At 42.4% G+C, this 19,156-nt stretch overlaps 1 protein-coding gene across 1 annotated transcript in view; it reads right to left on the bottom strand.

The window, feature by feature from the left end:
- LOC112255227 (mitogen-activated protein kinase kinase kinase 12-like) overlaps positions 1–19,156 on the bottom strand; it is a 73,869-nt gene that overhangs the window by 14,610 nt on the left and 40,103 nt on the right. Inside the window, exons 7-8 of the mRNA XM_024428267.2 lie at positions 16,497–16,605; positions 162–271 (exon numbers count right to left, since the gene is read on the bottom strand). Of these exons, the coding sequence (XP_024284035.2) occupies positions 162–271; positions 16,497–16,605 (219 nt within the window). The remainder of the gene's footprint in view (positions 1–161; positions 272–16,496; positions 16,606–19,156) is intronic.

Here is a 19,156-nt window from a genome sequence, read left to right as displayed (position 1 = left end):
TGTAAGTGGGGAAACCTGCAAAATCGGCAGTGTATCAAATACTTGTTCTCCCCACTGTATGTAACTTTTGTAGCATTATTCCTGTATGTTCATTCCCTCGCTTTCTCACTCACTCACTCACTCAAATATGCATTAATCCGTCCATAATACTCTCCCTGTACCTGAGCTCCTCTTTGCGTCGTATGATCATCTCCTCATCCAATCTGTGTATACAGGTCCCCTCAGACTTGATCTTTTCAAAGTGCTGCTTCACCTCCACTCGCCACTCCACCTGCAACACAGACACAGCAACAGATAATGTGTTAGTTAAAACTCAGCAACACAGATCATAGTGTCTCAGTCATAACAGTCAGACAGACAGCAGCATAGACATACCATGTTTCAATCAAAACAACGGTCAAAACAAATCCATGTCACAGAGCATCTCAATCGTGCTCAGTAAGCACAGTGAAAACATTCTGAAAGGACACCGTGGACATTTTCCTGACTGTGTATCATTCTGACCTGTCCCTCTAGCTGCTGTCTGTTTGTCTTTTACAAGGACAGAAAGGTTTTAAAGAGAGAGAGATTGTGTGTGTGTGTGTGTGTGTGTGTGTGTGTGTGTGTGTGTGTGTGTGTGTGTGTGTGTGCTCGCGTGCATGTCAGTCTATCACGGTCCCTCTGTGTGTGTGTGGCTCTTGTTATTAAGCTAATGCAGCCATCCCTCATTCCTCTATGTCCCTCCCTTCTCTCTGCCTCTCCTCCCTGCATTTCCTCCCCTCTTGCCTGCCTCTCCTCCCATCCTCTCTGCTTCTGTCCCCTCCCTCCCAGACTCTCCTCCTCTCCTCTCCTCCCCTACTCCTTGCTTTTCCACCCATCCTCTCCTCCCTGCCTCTTCTCCCTCCCCCCCCCTTCTCACTGCCTTTCCTCCTCTCTCCTCCTCCCTGCCTCTTCTCCCCTGCCCCTCCTCTCCACCTCACCTCTGTAATATAGTGGGTACAGTAGAGCAGTGGTTCCCAAAATGTGGGTTGGTGTATTATTATTATTTGAATACACAGTGCATTCAGGAAAGTATTCAGACCCCTTGACTTTTCCCATATATTATTACGTTACAGCCTTATTCTAAAATGTATTAGATAGATGTTTCCCCCCTCATCAATCTACACACAATACTTCATAATGACAAAACAAAAAACAGGTTTTTATACATTTTTGCAAATGGATTACAAATACAAAACTGAAATATCACATTTACATAAGTCTTGAGACCCTTTTCTCAGTACTTTGTTGAAGCACCTTTGGCAGCGATTATGGCCTAGCAAACTAGCCAACGTTAGCCAACAGCTTGACTGCTGTTTTTAGGTCAGAACGCTCGGATCCACCATACTCCTTGGGTTTTTAGAAATGTTAGCAAATGTATTACAAATAAAACGCATAAATACCTTATTTACATAAGTATTCAGAACCTTTGCTATGAGAATAATTGAGATCGGGTGCATCCTGTTTCCATTGACCATCCTTGATGTTTCTGCAGCTTGATTGGAGTCCAACAGTGGTAAATCCAATTGATTGGACAAGATTTGGAAAGGCACACACCTGTCTATATAAGTTCTAACAGTGAATGTCAGAGCAAAAACCAAGACATGAGGTCGAAGGAATTGTCCGTAGAGCTCCGAGACAGGATTGTCTCGAGACAGAGATATGGGGAAGGGTAGTGAAAAATGACTGCAGCATTGAAGGACCCCATGAACACAGTGACCTCCATCATTCTTAAATGGAAGAAGTTTGGAATGACCAAGATTCTTCCTAGAGCTGGCCACCAGGCCAAACTGAGCAATCGGGGGAGAAGGGCCTTGGTCAGGGAGGTAACCAAGAACCCGATGGTCACTCTGACAGAGCTCTAAAGTTCCTCTGTGGAGATGGGATAATCTTCCAGAAGGACAAACATCTCTGCAGCGCTCCACCAATCAGATTAAGAGTGGCTAGACAGAAGCAACTCCTCAGTAAAGGCACATGACAGCCCGCTTGGAGTTTGCCAAAAGGCCCCTAAAGACTCTCAGACCATGAGAAACAAGATTCTCTGATCTGATGAAACCAAGATTAAACTCTTTGGCCTGAATGCCAAGCGTCACATCTGGAGAAAACATGGCACCATCCCTACGGTGAAGCATGGTGGTGGCAGCATCATGCTGTGGGGATTCTTTTCAGTGGCAGGGACTGGGAGACTAGTCAGGATCAAGGGAAAGATGAAAGGAGCAAAGTACAGAGAGATTCTTGATGAAAACCTGCTACAGAGTGCTTAGGATCTGAGACTGAGGAGAAGGTTCACCTTCCAACAGGACGACCCTAAGCGTTGTCTTGGTTGTGTGCTTAGGGTTGTTGTCCTGTGGCTTCGGGACAAGTCTCTGAATGTCTTTCAGTGGCCTTGCCAGAGCCCGGACTTGAACCCGATCTAACATCTTTGGAGAGACCTGAAAATAGGTGTGCACCGAAGCTCCCCATCCAACCTGACAGAGCTTAAGAGGATCTGCAGAGAATGGGAGAAACTTCCCACATACAGGTCTGCCAAGCTTGTAGCGGCATACCCAAGAAGACTCGAGGCCATAATCGCTGCCAAAGGTGCTTCAACAAAGTACAGAGATATTTCAGTTTTTTATTTTTCATAAATGTGCCAAAATTTCTAAAAAAACTGTTTTTGCTTTGTCATTATGGGGTATTGTGGGTAGATTGATGAGGATTTTTTTAATATACATTTTAGAATAAAGCTTTAATGTAACAAAATGTGGAAAAAGTCGAGGGGTCTGAACTTTCCGAATGCACTGTATACAGACACATTTTCGGAATGGAAAAACGCTTTCAAATGTAAACTTAAACGACCTACACCAAATAGAACGTTTTTGCCCACTGAAGTTGGTTAACAATGCCGAACTGCAGTCAGGTCAAGTCCCTGGTGAGGACGACAAGCACGCAGATGAGCTTCCCTGAGACGGTTTCTAACAGTTTGTGCAGAAACTCTTCAGTTGTGCAAACCCATAGTTTCATCAGCTGTCCGGTAGCTGGTCTCAGACGATCCCACAGGTGAAGAACCCGGATGTGGAGGTCCTGAGCTGGCGTGGTTACACGTGGTCTGCGGTTGTGAGTCCGGTTGCACTTCCTGCCAAAATGTCTAAAATGACGTTGGAGGCAGCTTATATCTGGTGGACATTCCTGCCGTCAGCATGCCAATTGCCCGCTCACTCAGACTTGTGACACTTCTGTGGCATTGTGTTGTGTGACAAATCTTCATATTTTAGTGTGGCCTTAATTGTCCCCAACACAAAATTTGAGAGGAATAAGCTTTTTGTGCTTATGGAACATTTCCGGGATATTTTATTTCAGCTCATGAACATGGGACCAACACTTTACATGTTGCGTTTATATTTTTGTTCAGTATATTTTTCTTATGCCAGAAGCAAGAAGTATTAGCTGGTAGATTTGAGCTTTTGATGGCTGTAGATGTGCATAAAGATAAACACACGTAACTTTACTTGCCAAAGTCTGGTGGTTTATTCACCAGCTAGCATACAGCCAAATATGCTCCTTGTTCTATCTGTGATACAGTGGTACCAAAGACAGCACAGTATGAAGATAGGCAGAAACTGCTTCTCCAATAGAAATCCCTGATCACGCTTGTAGGCGTTGTCAGGCAATGTTGGCTAGATAAGCTACAACACAGAAACATGCCTTCGGGTCTAACATTCATCTCGCACCGAACTGCGAATGTGCAGACCATCAAATCAAAGGCACTCCTTCAATATAAAGTAGCTTTTGTCACTGTCACAAGGTTGGAGTAATAACATTTTCAACTATTTTAGACATTGGCTCAACTCTAGGTTGTACTTTTAGATTTCGTCTTCTCTCGTTGACTTCTCAAACTGAAAACCCCGGCCTCGTCTGCTTGGTCTGTTTCGCAAGTGTATAAGCACCTCTAGCTTTAGAATCTCTGTGGCGGTACTGGTACATCCAGATACCTCCGAGTGACTGTGACCTACCCATGATGCTCTAGTGATGACCTAGGCAACAATAAACAAAAACACATTCCATATTTAGGCTAAGGCTAGATTAGCCATAACATTGCCTATGGCTGGTTCTGGAGATGGTTTGTCATAAGCATTTAGGGAAAACTTTGCCATCTAATGTTCTCTAAATGGGTGTTCTTGTGTCCACTGCAAGTAAAAATCTGTGCTGCAGAGAGGTAGAGGAGAAAGCATATGTTGCAGATTGCATTTCATTCTCAGTACATAGTCATCAATCATGCAAGGGAAAATGACTGGTTGTTATGAGCCCTTTGTTGTTCACACAAGAAACCTATTTCCAATGATATAGCTACCATCACATAACAGATGAAAGGGTAAAGGGTTTATAATAAACTTTGAGCAAAAGTGTATGCCATAGGATTAGGAATGAGTAATTTAATAGGATCTCTGTGGTGTATGTATGCACTGTACAGGTGATGGCAAAGTGCAAAAACGTGTTGGTGGCTTGCTACACCCAGGTTTTGCCCTATATGCCTCAACCCATATGCCCGGCTGTATGCAATGCTTACAGGCAAGAACATGGGGACATGGATGCTGAAATAAGTGGGTAGGTAAATGCAAAGTATGCTATGTTAGAGCATAGGAAGGTTTCTAATTATAGGGAGACTGGACATCCCTATAATAACTGAATAATAAATTAACCCGGGAAATCGGGAAATCTAACCCTGAGCAAAATAATAGTGGACTAGAACACACCTGTAGGCTTTCTGTAGATTGGAATAACTTTTTATTCCATTTCAAAGTCTTCAATCAGATCAAGCATTAACCAGTGATAGCAGACACTCATATATGTTTTGGTGGATGCTTTGTTGGTGTCAGAGGTGGAACTGCATTGGTCAAATGGTGAGCAGCTACTCTTGCGATCATTTTCACGAAGCCACACACGCCCTACTCCAGTCAGAAGTTCAGAATGAGAAAGTGTAGGCTATATAGAAATAATTACGCTCAAATTGAAAAATCATTAAAGGAAATTAGGATCTCTTATCCTAATCGAGGTGTAGAGCACATTTTATATTCCAGTGTTCGAACTTGTACACAAGGCTGCATGGGATTCTGTTAATGCGACACGGTGCAGCCAATGGCAATGGCAATGTCCACTTTAGGTATAATGCCGGGAGCCACTTGAGGATTTGACAGCTCTAATGCAGTTCCACCCTGACACCGTCAAAACAACTCTGCAGATGTTGGCTAAAGCGGATCTGATTGAATCGAGCCCTTAGTTTGCAATTGATAACAGGTTCTGAAAGGTAGGCAAATCGTTGGCAGAAAGTTGTTGTGCATTAGTGTCGTGGGTACCTAAGAACAAATGTCCACTTGGTAATCCCAGCGTGTACAGACCAGCTCCCCGATCCCACCTACACTGGCTTAAAACGAACCCCATTAGAATGATTTAGTGAGTCAAATTGTGTAAACATCTTTACTTTATTTGAAGGATATAACTCTTTTAAAAACTGTATTTATTGCAATTACAACCACTGCCTCAGCCTCTGTCCATCTGGTCTCATGCAGCACAGCAGTCCTGTAAAACAAATGGCACAAATGTAGAGTTAGTTCATTAAAGTTATTGTAGGTGGAATCCTAAACTTGAGATCTATGTAATTTCACTTCTGTGCAAATCATGATGTGATGTCAGTAGAAGATTTATGGCAGAAATTATGTGTTGATATGACTCAGCCCATTATGTTATGGCTCCAAATCCAACATCAACAAATCTTAGTGGTAGGATTCCATGACTTACCTTCACTATACTTGAATGAGTGTGTAGACAGCACTCTGAGCACAGACATGAAATACAGAGGTATATTACAGTTGAATAGTGATCAGTCTCCATCATAGCTCCAAATCAAACATCAACATTACCTAGTGATAGAATTTGAAGACACACTACCGTTCAAAAGTTTGGGGTCACCTAAAAATGTCCTTGTTTTTGTTTTTTTGTCCATTAAAATAACATCAAATTGATCAGAAATACAGTGTAGACATTGTTAATGTTGTAAATGACTATTGTAGCTGGAAAAGCCTGATTTTTAATGGAATATCTACATAGGCGTACAGAGGCCCATTATCAGCAACCATCAGTCTTGTGTTCCAATGGCACGTTGTGTTAGCTAAGTTTATCATTTTAAAAGGCTAATTGATCATTAGAAAACCCTTTTGCAATTATGTTATCGCAGCTGAAAACTGTTGTTCTGATTAGAGAAGCAATAAAACTGTCCTTCTTTAGACTAGTTGAGTATCTGGAGCATCAGCATTTGCAGGTTCGATTACAGGCTCAAAATGGCCAAAAACAAAGCCTTTCTTCTGAAACTCGTCAGTCTATTCTTGTTCTGAGAAATGAAGGCAGGCAAATCCCTGATCATCTATGTGATAAATTGCCATATTGAGGCCTGTGATACATTTTCTTCAAAAAGTACAATCTTTGTCCCCATGTGCAGTTGCAAACCGTAGTGTGGCTTTTTTATGGCGGTTTTGGAGCAGTGGCTTCTTCCTTGCCAAGCGGCCTTTCAGGTTATGTCGACATAGGACTCGTTTTACTGTGGATATAGATACTTTTGTACCGGTTTCCTCCAGCATCTTCACAAGGTCCTTTGCAGTTGTTCTGGTATTGATTTGCACTTTTCACACCAAAGTACATTAATCTCTAGGAGACAGAACGTGTCTCCGTTCTGAGCGGTATGACGGCTGCGTGGTCCCATGGTGTTCATACTTGCGTACTATTGTTTGTACAGATGAATGTGGTACCTTCAGGCGTTTGGAAATTGCTCCCAAGGATTAACCAGACTTGAAGGTCTACAATTTTTTTTCTGAGGTCTTCACTGATTTCTTTGGATTTTCCAAAGAGGCACTGAGTTTGAAGGTAGGCCTTGAAATACATCCACAGGTACACCTCCAATTGACTACAATTATGTCAATTAGCCTATCAGAAGCTTCTAAAAGCCATGACATAATTTTCTGGAATTTTCCAAGCTGTTTAAAGGCACAGTCAACTTAGTGTATGTAAACTTCTGACCCACTGGAATTGTGATACAGTGAATTATCTGTAAACAATTGTTGGAAAAATTACTTGTGTCATGCACACAGTAGATGTCCTAACCGACTTGCCAAAACTATAGTTTTTTAACAACAAATTTGTAGAGTGGTTGAAAAATTAGTTTTAATGACTCTAACCTAAGTGTATGTAAACTTCCAACTTCAACTGTATACACATGTTCTGAAAGGCCACAGAGTCTGCAACACCACTAAGCAAGGGGCACCACCAAGCAAGCGGCACCATGAAGACCAAGGAGCTCTCCAAACAGATCAGGGACAAAGTTGTGGAGAAGTACAGATCAGGGTTGGGTTAAAACCATTATTAAACAACAAACCTGCCAAGAGAGTGCCGCCCACCAAAACTCACGGACCAGGCAAGGAGGGTATTAATCAGAGAGGCAACAAAGAGACCAAAGATAACCCTGAAGGAGCTGCAAAGATCCACAGCGGAGATTGGAGTATGTCCATAGGACGGCAGGGGGGCGGCAGGGTAGCCTAGTGGTTAGAGTGTTGGAATAGCAACCGGAAGGTTGCAAGTTCAAAACTCCCGAGCTGGCAAGTCTGTCGTTCTGCCCCTGAACAGGCAGTTAACCCACTGTTCCTAGGCCGTCATTGAAAATAATAATTTGTTCTTAACTGACTTGCCTAGTTAAATAAAGGTTTTAAAAAAAACTACAATAAGCCGTACACTCCGCAGAGCTGGGCTTTACGGAAGAGTGGCCAGAAAAAAGCCATTGCTTAAAGACCAAATAAGCAAACACATTTGGTGTTTGCCAAAAGGCATGTGGGAGATTTTTGGCCATCATGGAAAATGTCTGGCGCAAATCCAACACCTCTCATCACCCCGAGAACATCATCTTCACAGTGAAGCATGGTGATGGCAGCATTATGCTGTGGGGGTGTTTTTCATCAGCAGGGACTGGAAAACTGGTTCAAATTGAAGGACTGATGGATGTGCAAAATACAGGGAAATGCTTGAGGGAAACCTACTTTATTCTTCTAGAGATTTGAGACGGAGGTTCACCTTCCAGCAGGACAATGCCCTTCAGGATACTGCTAAAGCAAGCAGCAAGCAAGTGTTGCTTTAGCAGTATCCTGAAGGCCATTGCCCTGCTGGAAGGTGAACCTCCATCTCAAATCTCTAGAAGAATAAAGTAGGTGGTTTAGAGTAGAGTGGTTTAAGGGGAAACATTTAAATGTCTTGGAATGGCCTAGTCAAAGCCCAGACCTCAATCCAATTGAGAATCTGTTGTATGACAAAGATTGCTGTACACCAGCGGAACCCATCCAACTTGAAGAAGCTGAAGCAGTTTTTCCTTGAAGAATGGGTAAAAACCCCAGTGGCTAGATGTGCCAAGCTTATAGAGACATACCCCAAGAGACTTGCAGCTGTAATTGCTGCAAAAGGTGGCTCTACAAAGTATTGACTTTGAGGGGGTGAATAGTTATGCACGCTCAAGTTGTCGTGTTTGTTTCACAATTAAAAATATTTTGTATCTTCAAAGCGGTAGGCATGTTGTGTAAATCAAATGATACAACCCCCCCCAAAATCTATTTTAATTCCAGGTTGCAAGGCTACAAAATAGGAAAAAAGCCAAGGGGGTTGAATACTTTCGCAAGCCACTGTACATTTCAGTCATTTAGCAGACGCTCTTATTCAGAGCGACTTACAGTAAGTATTTGAACTTGTCCTCTGTGGGACCATCGAACCCACAACACTGTCGTTGCAAGTACCATGCTCTGACAACTGAGCCACCAGGCTCTCCTGGACATGGTTAGCTACCGATGTCCACTTTGTCACAATTTCCTAACCAGTACAGGTGGTTGATTATGGACCTCCCCCAGCATCTCACCACATCACAGTTTCTCTCCTTCCCAAGAGCATTCTCCCATTCTTCTCTACAGATCCTCTCAAGGTCTGTCAGATTGGACGGGGAGTGTCGCTGCACAGCTATTTTCAGGTCTCTCCAGAGATGTTCGATCGAGTTCAAGTCCGGGCTCTGGCTGGGCCACTCAAGGACATTCAGAGACTTGTCCCGAAGCCACTCCTGCGTTGTCTTGGCTGTGTGCTTAGTGTCGTTGTCCTGTTGGAAGGTGAACCTTCTCCCCAGAGGTCCTGAGCGCTCTGGAGAAGGTTTTCATCAAGGATCTCTCTGTACTTTGCTCTGTTCATCTTTCCCTTGATTGACTAGTCTCCCAGTCCCTGCCACTGAAAAACATCCCCACAGCATGATGCTGCCACCACCATGTTTCACTGTAGGGATGGTGCCAGTTTTCCTCCAGATGTGACACTTGGCATTCAGGCCAAAGAGTACAATCTTGGTTTCATCAGACCAGAGAATCTTGTTTCTCATGGTCTAAGAGTCCTTTAGGTGCCTTTTGGTAAACTCCAAGCAGGCTGCCATATGCCTTTTACTGAGGAGTGGCTTCCGTCTGGCCACTCTACCATAAAGGCCTGATTGGTGGAGTGCTGCAGAGATGGTTGTCCTTCTGGAAGGCTCTCCCATCTCCACAGAGGAACTCTGGAGCTCTGTCAGAGTGACCACCGGGTTCTTGGTCACCTCCCTGACCAAGTCCCTTCTCCCCATATTGCTTAGTTTGGTCGGGCGGCTAGCTCTAGGAAGAGTCTTGGTGGTTCCAAACTTCTTCCATTTAAGAACGATGGAGGCCACTGTGTTCTTGGGGACCTTCAATGCTGCAGATATTTTTTGGTATCTTTGGTGGGCGGCACTCTCTTGGCAGGTTTGTTGTCTGTGCCTCAACACAATCCTGTCTCTGAGTTCTATGGACAATTCCTTCAACCTCATAGCTTGGTTTTTGCTCTGACATGCACTGTCACTGTGGGACCTTATATAGACAGGAGTGTGCCTTTCCAAATCATGTCCAATCAATTGCATTTACCACAGGTGGATACCAATCAAGTCGTAGAAACATCTCAAGGATGACCAATGGAAACAGGATGCCCCTGAGCTCAATTTCGAGTCTCATAAAGGGTCTAAATAAGGTATTTCTGTTTTTAATAATTAATAAATGTGAAAAATGTTCTAAAAACCTGATGTCACTTTGACATTATTGGGTATTGTGATTGATGAGATTGATTGATGAGGATTTAAAAATATATATATTTTAAAACAAGGCTGTAATGTAACAAAATGTGGAAAAGGGGAAAGGGTCTGAATACTTTCCGAATACACTGTATGGCTGACTCTTCCACGTCTTGATGTGGTTGCAGTGAGGGCATATCTGGACAATGGAGATCAGTATGCCTTTGAACCGCTTTCTGAAGATGTGTGTTCTGGTGCAAACCAGACAGGAGTGGAAAAGCTGCAGCAGACAGTCTTCGTACACAATGTAATTCCTCAACATGTGAACAGGTGTGTTAAGGACTCTGTAATTGCCAGTATGAGGTACACTTTTTTCACTGTCTACATTAGTCTACAACACACTTAGTCATAAAATCACATTACAAGCTCACTACAGTGTCATCTTACAGTTTGGCATCGCAGATGGTGTTTGTGTCATCATCAGGGTGACAACTGGAGTCATCGTTGGAAAAGTCCAAGGAGCTGAGGACTGCAAGGAGCTGAGGTTTCAGGCATGCACACCAGTGTTGCTGTATTTGAAGACACGCTCTTGTGTTTTGGCTGGAACTGGGTGGCTGTAAATTATACAGAAAGACAACAGATGTTTTGGTGTCTCTGTGATACTCCTATCATGGCTTACCATCCACATGCAACTCTTTGTGGTGATAAACAGGCAAAATGACACGTTTGATAATCTAGTGGCTACATAAATCATTATCTCATTCCCATTGGCAAGTCCAGTCAAACTGTCTGCCCCCAAACCCCTTTCCCACTTGAGTGCAGCCTGTCCCTTTCACACTCTCCACAGCTCCACTGAACCCTACCTAAGATAGCAATTTGTATTGATATTGTTTCTTAGAGATGTTTTTCAATTGAGCTGCGGATTTACACAGTATGCCTGTATTTGAAGTCATCTGAATGTCAACTATGTCAGTAACAACAGTAACATGAGGTAACATTACATCTGAATAGGTGGGGAGAGGCAAAGGGAATAGCCAAGCCAACTAGCTAATTATTCGTGTTGTTTCTACTTGAGCGTCATAAACTCGACCTTGCTCCTCCTTTGTGGGGATGCTTGCACAGAGAAATTACAAGCCTGTGGCGGGTCTGCCTGGGAGCAATCTCTCTTCTGCTAGAAACCTGTAAATATATGTACATTGTAACCTAGAAAGTTTTGGATACGTTTTGTCCTAAACCAAATAGTTTGGTAGCTTGCTAGCTGAACTGAACTCACTTCATTCGGATGTTTTGATGTCATACATTTATCACAGCTAAGCTAACGTCGTTATCTAGCTAGTTTATTGCATAAGCATTTTATGTAATGATGTAGCTAACTATTGTAGAAGGGGCACAGTTATAATTTACATTTGATCAGATAACTAGCTAGCTGAGAAGTTCTCTTTTACTTACAGTCTCGCCGTCCGGGTAGATGGTTGGAAAAGCATCTTCATTGAGTCAAAGCCTCATTTGAAAGCCCAGCTCCACCGGCAAGTAATTTTAAAAAAGGACTCCCGGGTGATATACACATTGCAGATTGACACGCGTACAGTTTCTTACGACTCTTCAAAGCTGAGGAAAGTCATTCACTGGCAGTAAACATGAGGATGGAGAGGGCAACTCATACAAACTCCAGTCTTTGATGTTTGCACGCACCGTAGCCGCGGGGCATTGCACAATTGGACAGACAGACAAACGTATAAAGCTACAAAAAGACAAAGAGATACAGAAGTGAGACAGATAAACTTGGACAAAACTACAAACAGACAAATGGATTTAGACAAATAGACAGATTGATATGTAGATACAGAGTGCAAAATAGCTGTTTAAAACAGCAGCAATAGCAAGTGGACGTCGAAAGGATGTTTGGCTCAGTCGTGAAGAGGAATAACTTTGAATGTGTTTCTAATTAATGTTTTAAAAATTCAGGCCATGCTTGTCGGTGGTAACATTTAAATAAAACCCAGCCCTGAAACAAAACGTAGGCAAAAAATGATTTGTACTTCATCTCATAGGAAAACACAACATTGACTTGGATTTGCAATAAATGGGCAGTTCGGATTTGTCCAAATATATCATACGTTGACTAAAAGGGTGACTTATTGATTTAAATCGTGCAACATCATGGGTAAGCTCTGGCCGTTGTCTTTCAACTCAAAAAATTGGATTTCTACTCGCATGGGCGTTTTTAAAGAATTAAAAAGTTATTTCAGAACTTGAATTACTTGCCAATACAACTACATGAATCTAGAAAATACAGTGGGGCAAAAAAGTATTTAGTCAGTGTCACACCCTGACCATAGTTTACTTTGTATATTTCTATGTTTTGGTTGGTCAGGGTGTGAGCTGAGTGGGCATTCTGTTTCATGTCTAGTTTGTCTATTTCTATGTCTGGCCTGATATGGTTCTCAATCAGAGGCAGGTGTTAGTCATTGTCTCTGATTGGGAACCATATTTAGGTAGCCTGGGTTTCACTGTGTGTTTGTGGGTGATTGTTCCTGTCTTTGTGTTTGCACCAGATAGGGCTGTTTCGGTTTTCACATTTCATTATTTTGTCGTTTCTTTTTGTATAGTTTCTTCCTTCATTAAAATAACATGAATCATCATCACGCCGCATTTTGGTCCGACTCTCCTTCACCACAAGAGAACCGTTACAGTCAGCCACCAATTGTGCAAGTTCTCCCACTTAAAAATATGATAGAGGCCTGTAATTTTCATCATAGGTACACTTCAACTATGACAGACAAAATGAGAACGAAAAATCCAGAAAAATCACATTATAGGATTTTTAATTAATTTATTTGCAAATTATGGTGGAAAATAAGTGTTTGGTCACCTACAAACAAGCAAGATTTCTGGCTCTCACGGACCTGTAACTTCTTCTTTAAGTGGCTCCTCTGTCCTCCACTCGTTACCTGTATTAATGGCACCTGTTTGAACTTGTTATCAGTGTAAAAGACCAAAACTTCACAACTTCAAACAGTCACACTCCAAACTCCACTATGGCCAAGACCAAAGAGCTGTCAAAGGACACCAGAAACAAAATTGTAGACCTGCACCAGGCTGGGAAGACTGAATCTGCAATAGGTAAGCAGCTTGGTTTGAAGAAATCAACTGTGGGAGCAATTATTAGGAAATGGAAGACATACAATACAACTGATAATCTCCCTCGATCTGGGGCTCCACGCAAGATCTCACCCCGTGGGATCAAAATGATCACAAGAACGGTGAGCAAAATACCCAGAACCACACGGGGGGACATAGTGAATGACCTGCAGAGAGCTGGGACCAAAGTAACAAAGCCTACCATCAGTAACACACTACGCCGCCAGGGACTCAAATACTGCAATGCTAGACGTGTCCCCCTGCTTAAGCCAGTACATGTCCAGGCCCATCTGAAGTTTGCTAGAGAGCATTTGGATGATCCAGAAGAAGATTGGGAGAATGTCATATGGTCAGATGAAACCAAAATAGAACTTTTTGGTAAAAACTCAACTCGCCGTGTTTGGAGGACAAAGAGTGCTGAGTTGCATCCAAAGAACACCATACCTACTGTGAAGCATGGGGGTGGAAACATCATGCTTTGGGGCTTTGTTTTTCTGCAAAGGGACCAGGACGACTGATCCGTGTAAAGGAAAGAATGAATGGGGCCATGTATTGTGAGATTTTGAGTGAAAACCTCCTTCCATCAGCAAGGGCATTTTTATTAAAAAAATGTATTTCACCTTTATTTAACCAGGTAGGCTAGTTGAGAACAAGTTCTCATTTGCAACTGCGACCTGGCCAAGATAAAGCATAGCAGTGTGAACAGAAAACACAGAGTTACACATGGAGTAAACAATTAACAAGTCAATAACACAGTAGAAAAAAAAGGGAGTCTATATATACATTGTGTGCAAAAGGCATGAGGAGGTAGGCAAATAATTACAATTTTGCTGAGAAGTTGAGGTTTAGCAAAATGTTTTAAAAGATATGCGAAGAAAAATAGGTTTTAAAAAAAGTAAAACAATTTAAAAAACGATATATACAAGGGACACGACACGACAAGACATCTGACTGCTACGCCATCTTGAAGATGAAACGTGGCTTTCAGCTTTCAGCATGACAATGATCCCAAACACACCGCCCGGGCAACGAAGGAGTGGCTTCGTAAGAAGCATTTCAAGGTCCTGGAGTGGCCTAGCCAGTCTCTAGATCTCAACCCCATAGAAAATCTTTGGAGGGAGTTGAAAGTCCGTGTTGCCCAGCAACAGCCCCAAAACATCACTACTCTAGAGGAGATCTGCATGGAGGAATGGGCCAAAATACCAGCAACAGTGTGTGAAAACCTTGTGAAGACTTACAGAAAACGTTTGATCTCTGTCATTGCCAACAAAGGGTATACAACAAAGTATTGAGATAAACTTTTGTTATTGACCAAATACTTATTTTCCACCATAATTTGCAAATAAATTCATTAAAAATCCTATAATGTGATTTTCTGGATTTTTTTTTTCTCATTTTGTTTGTCATCGTTGAAGTGTACCTATGATGAAAATTACAGGCCTCTCTCATCTTTTTAAGTGGGAGAACTTGCACAATTGGTGGCTGACTAAATACTTTTTTGCCTCACTGTAAGTTTTGTGGGTCTGCAGTATTTATTTAGTTAAGTGCCTTCGGAAAATATTCAGACCCATTGACTTGTTCCACATTTGTTAGGTTGCAGCCTTAATCTAAAATCGATTAAATAGTTTGTTTTCATCAATTTACACACAATAACCCATAACGACAAAGCAAAAACAGTCTTTTAGAAATGTTTGCTAATTTATACAAATATTTTTTTAAATCACATTTACATAAGTATTCAGATCCTCTCAAGCTCTGTCAGGTTGGACGGGGAGTGTTGCTGCACAGCTATTTTCAGGTCTCTCCAGAGATGTTCGATCGAGTTCAAGTCCAGGCTCTGGCTGAGCCACTCAAGGACATTCAGAGACTTGTCCCGAAGCCACTCCTGCGTTGGTTTGGCTGTGTGCTTTGGGTCATTGTCCTGTTGGAAGGTGAAACTTCGCCCCAGTCTGAGGTTCTAAGCGCTCTGGAGCAGATTTTCATTTAGGATCTCTACAATTTACTCCGTTCATCTTTGCCCCGATCCTGACTAGTCTCCCAGGCCCTGACGCTGAAAAACATCCCCACAGCATGATGCTGCCACCACCATGCTTCACCATAGGGATGGTGCCAGGTTTCCTCCAGACGAGACATTTGGCATTCAGCCCAAAAAGTTCAATCTTGGTTTATCAAACCAGAGAATTGTGTTTCTGTGAGTCCTTTAGGTACCTTTTGGCAAACTCCAAGCAGGCTGTCATGTGCCTTTTCCTGAGGAGTGGCTTCAATCTGCCCACTCCACCATAAAGGCCTGATTGGTGGAGAGCTGCAGAGATGGCCATACTTCTAGAAAGCTCTCCCATCTCGACAGAGAAACTCTGGAGCTCTGTCAGAGTGACCATTGGGTTCTTGGTCACCTCCCTGACCAAGGCCCTTCTCCCCGATTGCTCCATTTGGCTGGGCGGCCAGCTCTAGGAAGAGTCTTAGTGGTTCCAAATCCATTTAAGAATGATGGAGGCCACTGTGTTCTTGGGGACCTTCAATGCTGCAGACACATCTGTGCCCCGACACAATCCTGTCTTGTAGCTCTACGGACAATTCCTTCGACTTCATGGCTTGGTTTTTTCTCTGAGATGCACTGTCAACTGTGGGACCATATATAGACAGGTGTGTGCCTTTTTTATTTTTACATTTGCAAAAATGTCTAAAAACCTGTTTTCGCTTTGTCATTATGGGGTATTGTGTGTAGATTGCTGGGGATTTCAAAATGTTTATCCATTTTAGAGTAAGGTGGTAACAAAATGTGGAACAAGTCAATAGGTCCTGAATACTTTCCGAAGGCACAAAAGTTTGCTAGCAAGTCTTTCACACTGGCTTTAGCCAGGGCCTCTCTGGGCATGTCCAGCGGGTTGCCTAGCAGCACTTGCCTCTAACAGCTATCACGACAGCTCAAATGGCTTTGAAAAAATACAATTTCAGCTAATAGGGAGAAGTGTCTAACAAAATAATTATATTATGGAATTCACTAATCATAAACTATTTACATATAATAGAAATGTGGGTACATTTGTGGACAAAATTCAAAATTACTGAACTGTACCATGAAAGTTTAATTTCTAAATGGCCGTCCTGTAGTAATGTTGCCGGCATGCCAATGTCCATTCTAGTGTTTCATTTATTTATGTACCTGATATTGTAAGTACGTCTCTTGTGGGGTTAGAGAGCTGTACTCTGCTGGGCTCTACTTTACCTGAGATTTGAAGTATGTCTCCTGTGGGGTAGACAGCAGGTCAGCTGAAGCGATATCCAGATGTAGGAGGATCTGACGGAAAGAAGGTCTGTTCCTGGGCTTACAGCTCCTGGGAGCAGAAAAAAACAACATTAGAACATCTCTACTTCTACCTTTTAAAGGGTAACTCTCAACCCCAATTTCAGCCTTTGTCCAACGCCTTCAAAAAATAAAAACGCATTCAGGTGAGAAGTTGTGGGTGGGGAGAATTGCTCATAAATACTAATTTTGGGGGTGGGTAAATGTAGTTATACCTGACCCCAACAATTTCTCACTAGCATACTTACCAGAAGTCCACTGGCATGCTCTGATAATAAAATGGTGTGCATCGCAAGCAAATATGGCTCTGGATAGTTATCTCACCGTGGTAATATGCCAAGTTCCTGACATTAACTGCCACTTGCCAGTTCAAATTCCCCATGCAGTTATTTATTTATTCACCTCCTGGCTACACTAGTGACCATATCCCCCGTGCATCCCGCAAAGGCGGAGGGGTTGCTAACATTTACGATAGCAAATTTCAATTTACAAAAAAAAAAATGACGTTTTCGTCTTTTGAGCTTCTAGTCATGAAATCTATGCAGCCTACTCAATCACTTTTTATAGCTACTGTTTACAGGCCTCCTGGGCCATATACAGCGTTTCTCACTGAGTTCCCTGAATTCCTATCGGACCTTGTAGTCATAGCAGATAATATTCTAATCTTTGGTGACTTTAATATTCACATGGAAAAGTCCACAGACCCACTCCAAAAGGCTTTCGGAGCCATCATCGACTCAGTGGGTTTTGTCCAACATGTCTCTGGACCCACTCACTGTCACAGTCATACGCTGGACCTAGTTTTGTCCCATGGAATAAATGTGGTGGATCTTAATGTTTTTCCTCATAATCCTGGACTATCGGACCACCATTTTATTACGTTTGCAATTGCAACAAATAATCTGCTCAGACCCCAACCAAGGAACATCAAAAGTCGTGCTATAAATTCACAGACAACACAAAGATTCCTTGATGCCCTTCCAGACTCCCTCTGCCTACCCAAGGACGCCAGAGGACAAAAATCAGTTAACCACCTAACTGAGGATCTCAATTTAACCTTGCGCAATACCCTAGATGCAGTTGCACCCCTAAAAACTAAAAAAATTCTCATAAGAAACTAGCTCCCTGGTACACAGAAAATACCCGAGCTCTGAAGCAAGCTTCCAGAAAATTGGAACGGAAATGGCGCCACACCAAACTGGAAGTCTTCCGACTAGCTTGGAAAGACAGTACCGTGCAGTACCGAAGAGCCCTTACTGCTGCTCGATCATCCTATTTTTCTAACTTAATTGAGGAAAATAAGAACAATCCGAAATTCCTTTTTGATACTGTCGCAAAAAGCAGCATTCCCCAAGAGAGGATGACTTTCACTTTAGCAGTGATAAATTCATGAACTTCTTTGAGGAAAAGATTATGATTATTAGAAAGCAAATTACGGACTCTTCTTTAAACCTGCGTATTCCTCCAAACCTCAGTTGTCCTGAGTCTGCACAACTCTGCCAGGACCTAGGATCAAGAGAGACGCTCAAGTGTTTTAGTACTATATCTCTTGACACAATGATGAAAATAATCATGGCCTCTAAACCTTCAAGCTGCATACTGACCCTATTCCAACTAAACTACTGAAAGAGCTGCTTCCTGTGCTTGGCCCTCCTATGTTGAACATAATAAACGGCTCTCTATCCACTGGATGTGTACCAAACTCACTAAAAGTGGCAGTAATAAAGCCTCTCTTGAAAAAGCCAAACCTTGACCCAGAAAATATAAAAACTATCGGCCTATATCGAATCTTCCATTCCTCTCAAAATTTTAGAGAAGGCTGTTGCTCAGCAACTCACTGCCTTCCTGAAGACAAACAATGTATACGAAATGCTTCAGTCTGGTTTTAGACCCCATCATAGCACTGAGACGGCACTTGTGAAGGTGGTAAATGACATTTTAATGGCATCGGACCGAGGCTCTGCATCTGTCCTCGTGCTCCTAGACCTTAGTGCCGCTTTTGATACCATCGATCACCACATTCTTTTGGAGAGATTGGAAACCCAAATTGGTCTACACGGACAAGTTCTGGCCTGGTTTAGATCTTATCTGTCGGAAAGATATCAGTTTGTCTCTGTGAATGGTTTGTCCTCTGACAAATCAACTGTAAATTTCGGTGTTCCTCAAGGTTCCGTTTTAGGACCACTATTGTTCTCACTATATATTTTACCTCTTGGGGATGTTATTCGAAAACATAATGTAAACTTTCACTGCTATGCGGATGACACACAGCTGTACATTTCAATGAAACATGGTGAAGCCCCAAAATTGCCCTCGCTAGAAGCATGTGTTTCAGACATAAGGAAGTGGATGGCTGCAAATTTTCTACTATTAAACTCGGACAAAACAGAGATGCTTGTTCTAGGTCCCAAGAAACAAAGAGATATTCTGTTGAATCTGACAATTAATCTTAATGGTTGTACAGTCGTCTCAAATAAAACTGTGAAGGACCTCGGCGTTACTCTGGACCCTGATCTCTCTTTTGAAGAACATATCAAGACCATTTCAAGGACATCTTTTTTCCATCTACGTAACATTGCAAA

The sequence above is a fragment of the Oncorhynchus tshawytscha genome, linkage group LG07 (genome assembly GCF_018296145.1).
Source record: "Oncorhynchus tshawytscha isolate Ot180627B linkage group LG07, Otsh_v2.0, whole genome shotgun sequence".
Lineage (NCBI taxonomy): Eukaryota > Metazoa > Chordata > Actinopteri > Salmoniformes > Salmonidae > Oncorhynchus > Oncorhynchus tshawytscha.
This window is presented reverse-complemented; position numbering and strand designations above follow the sequence as displayed.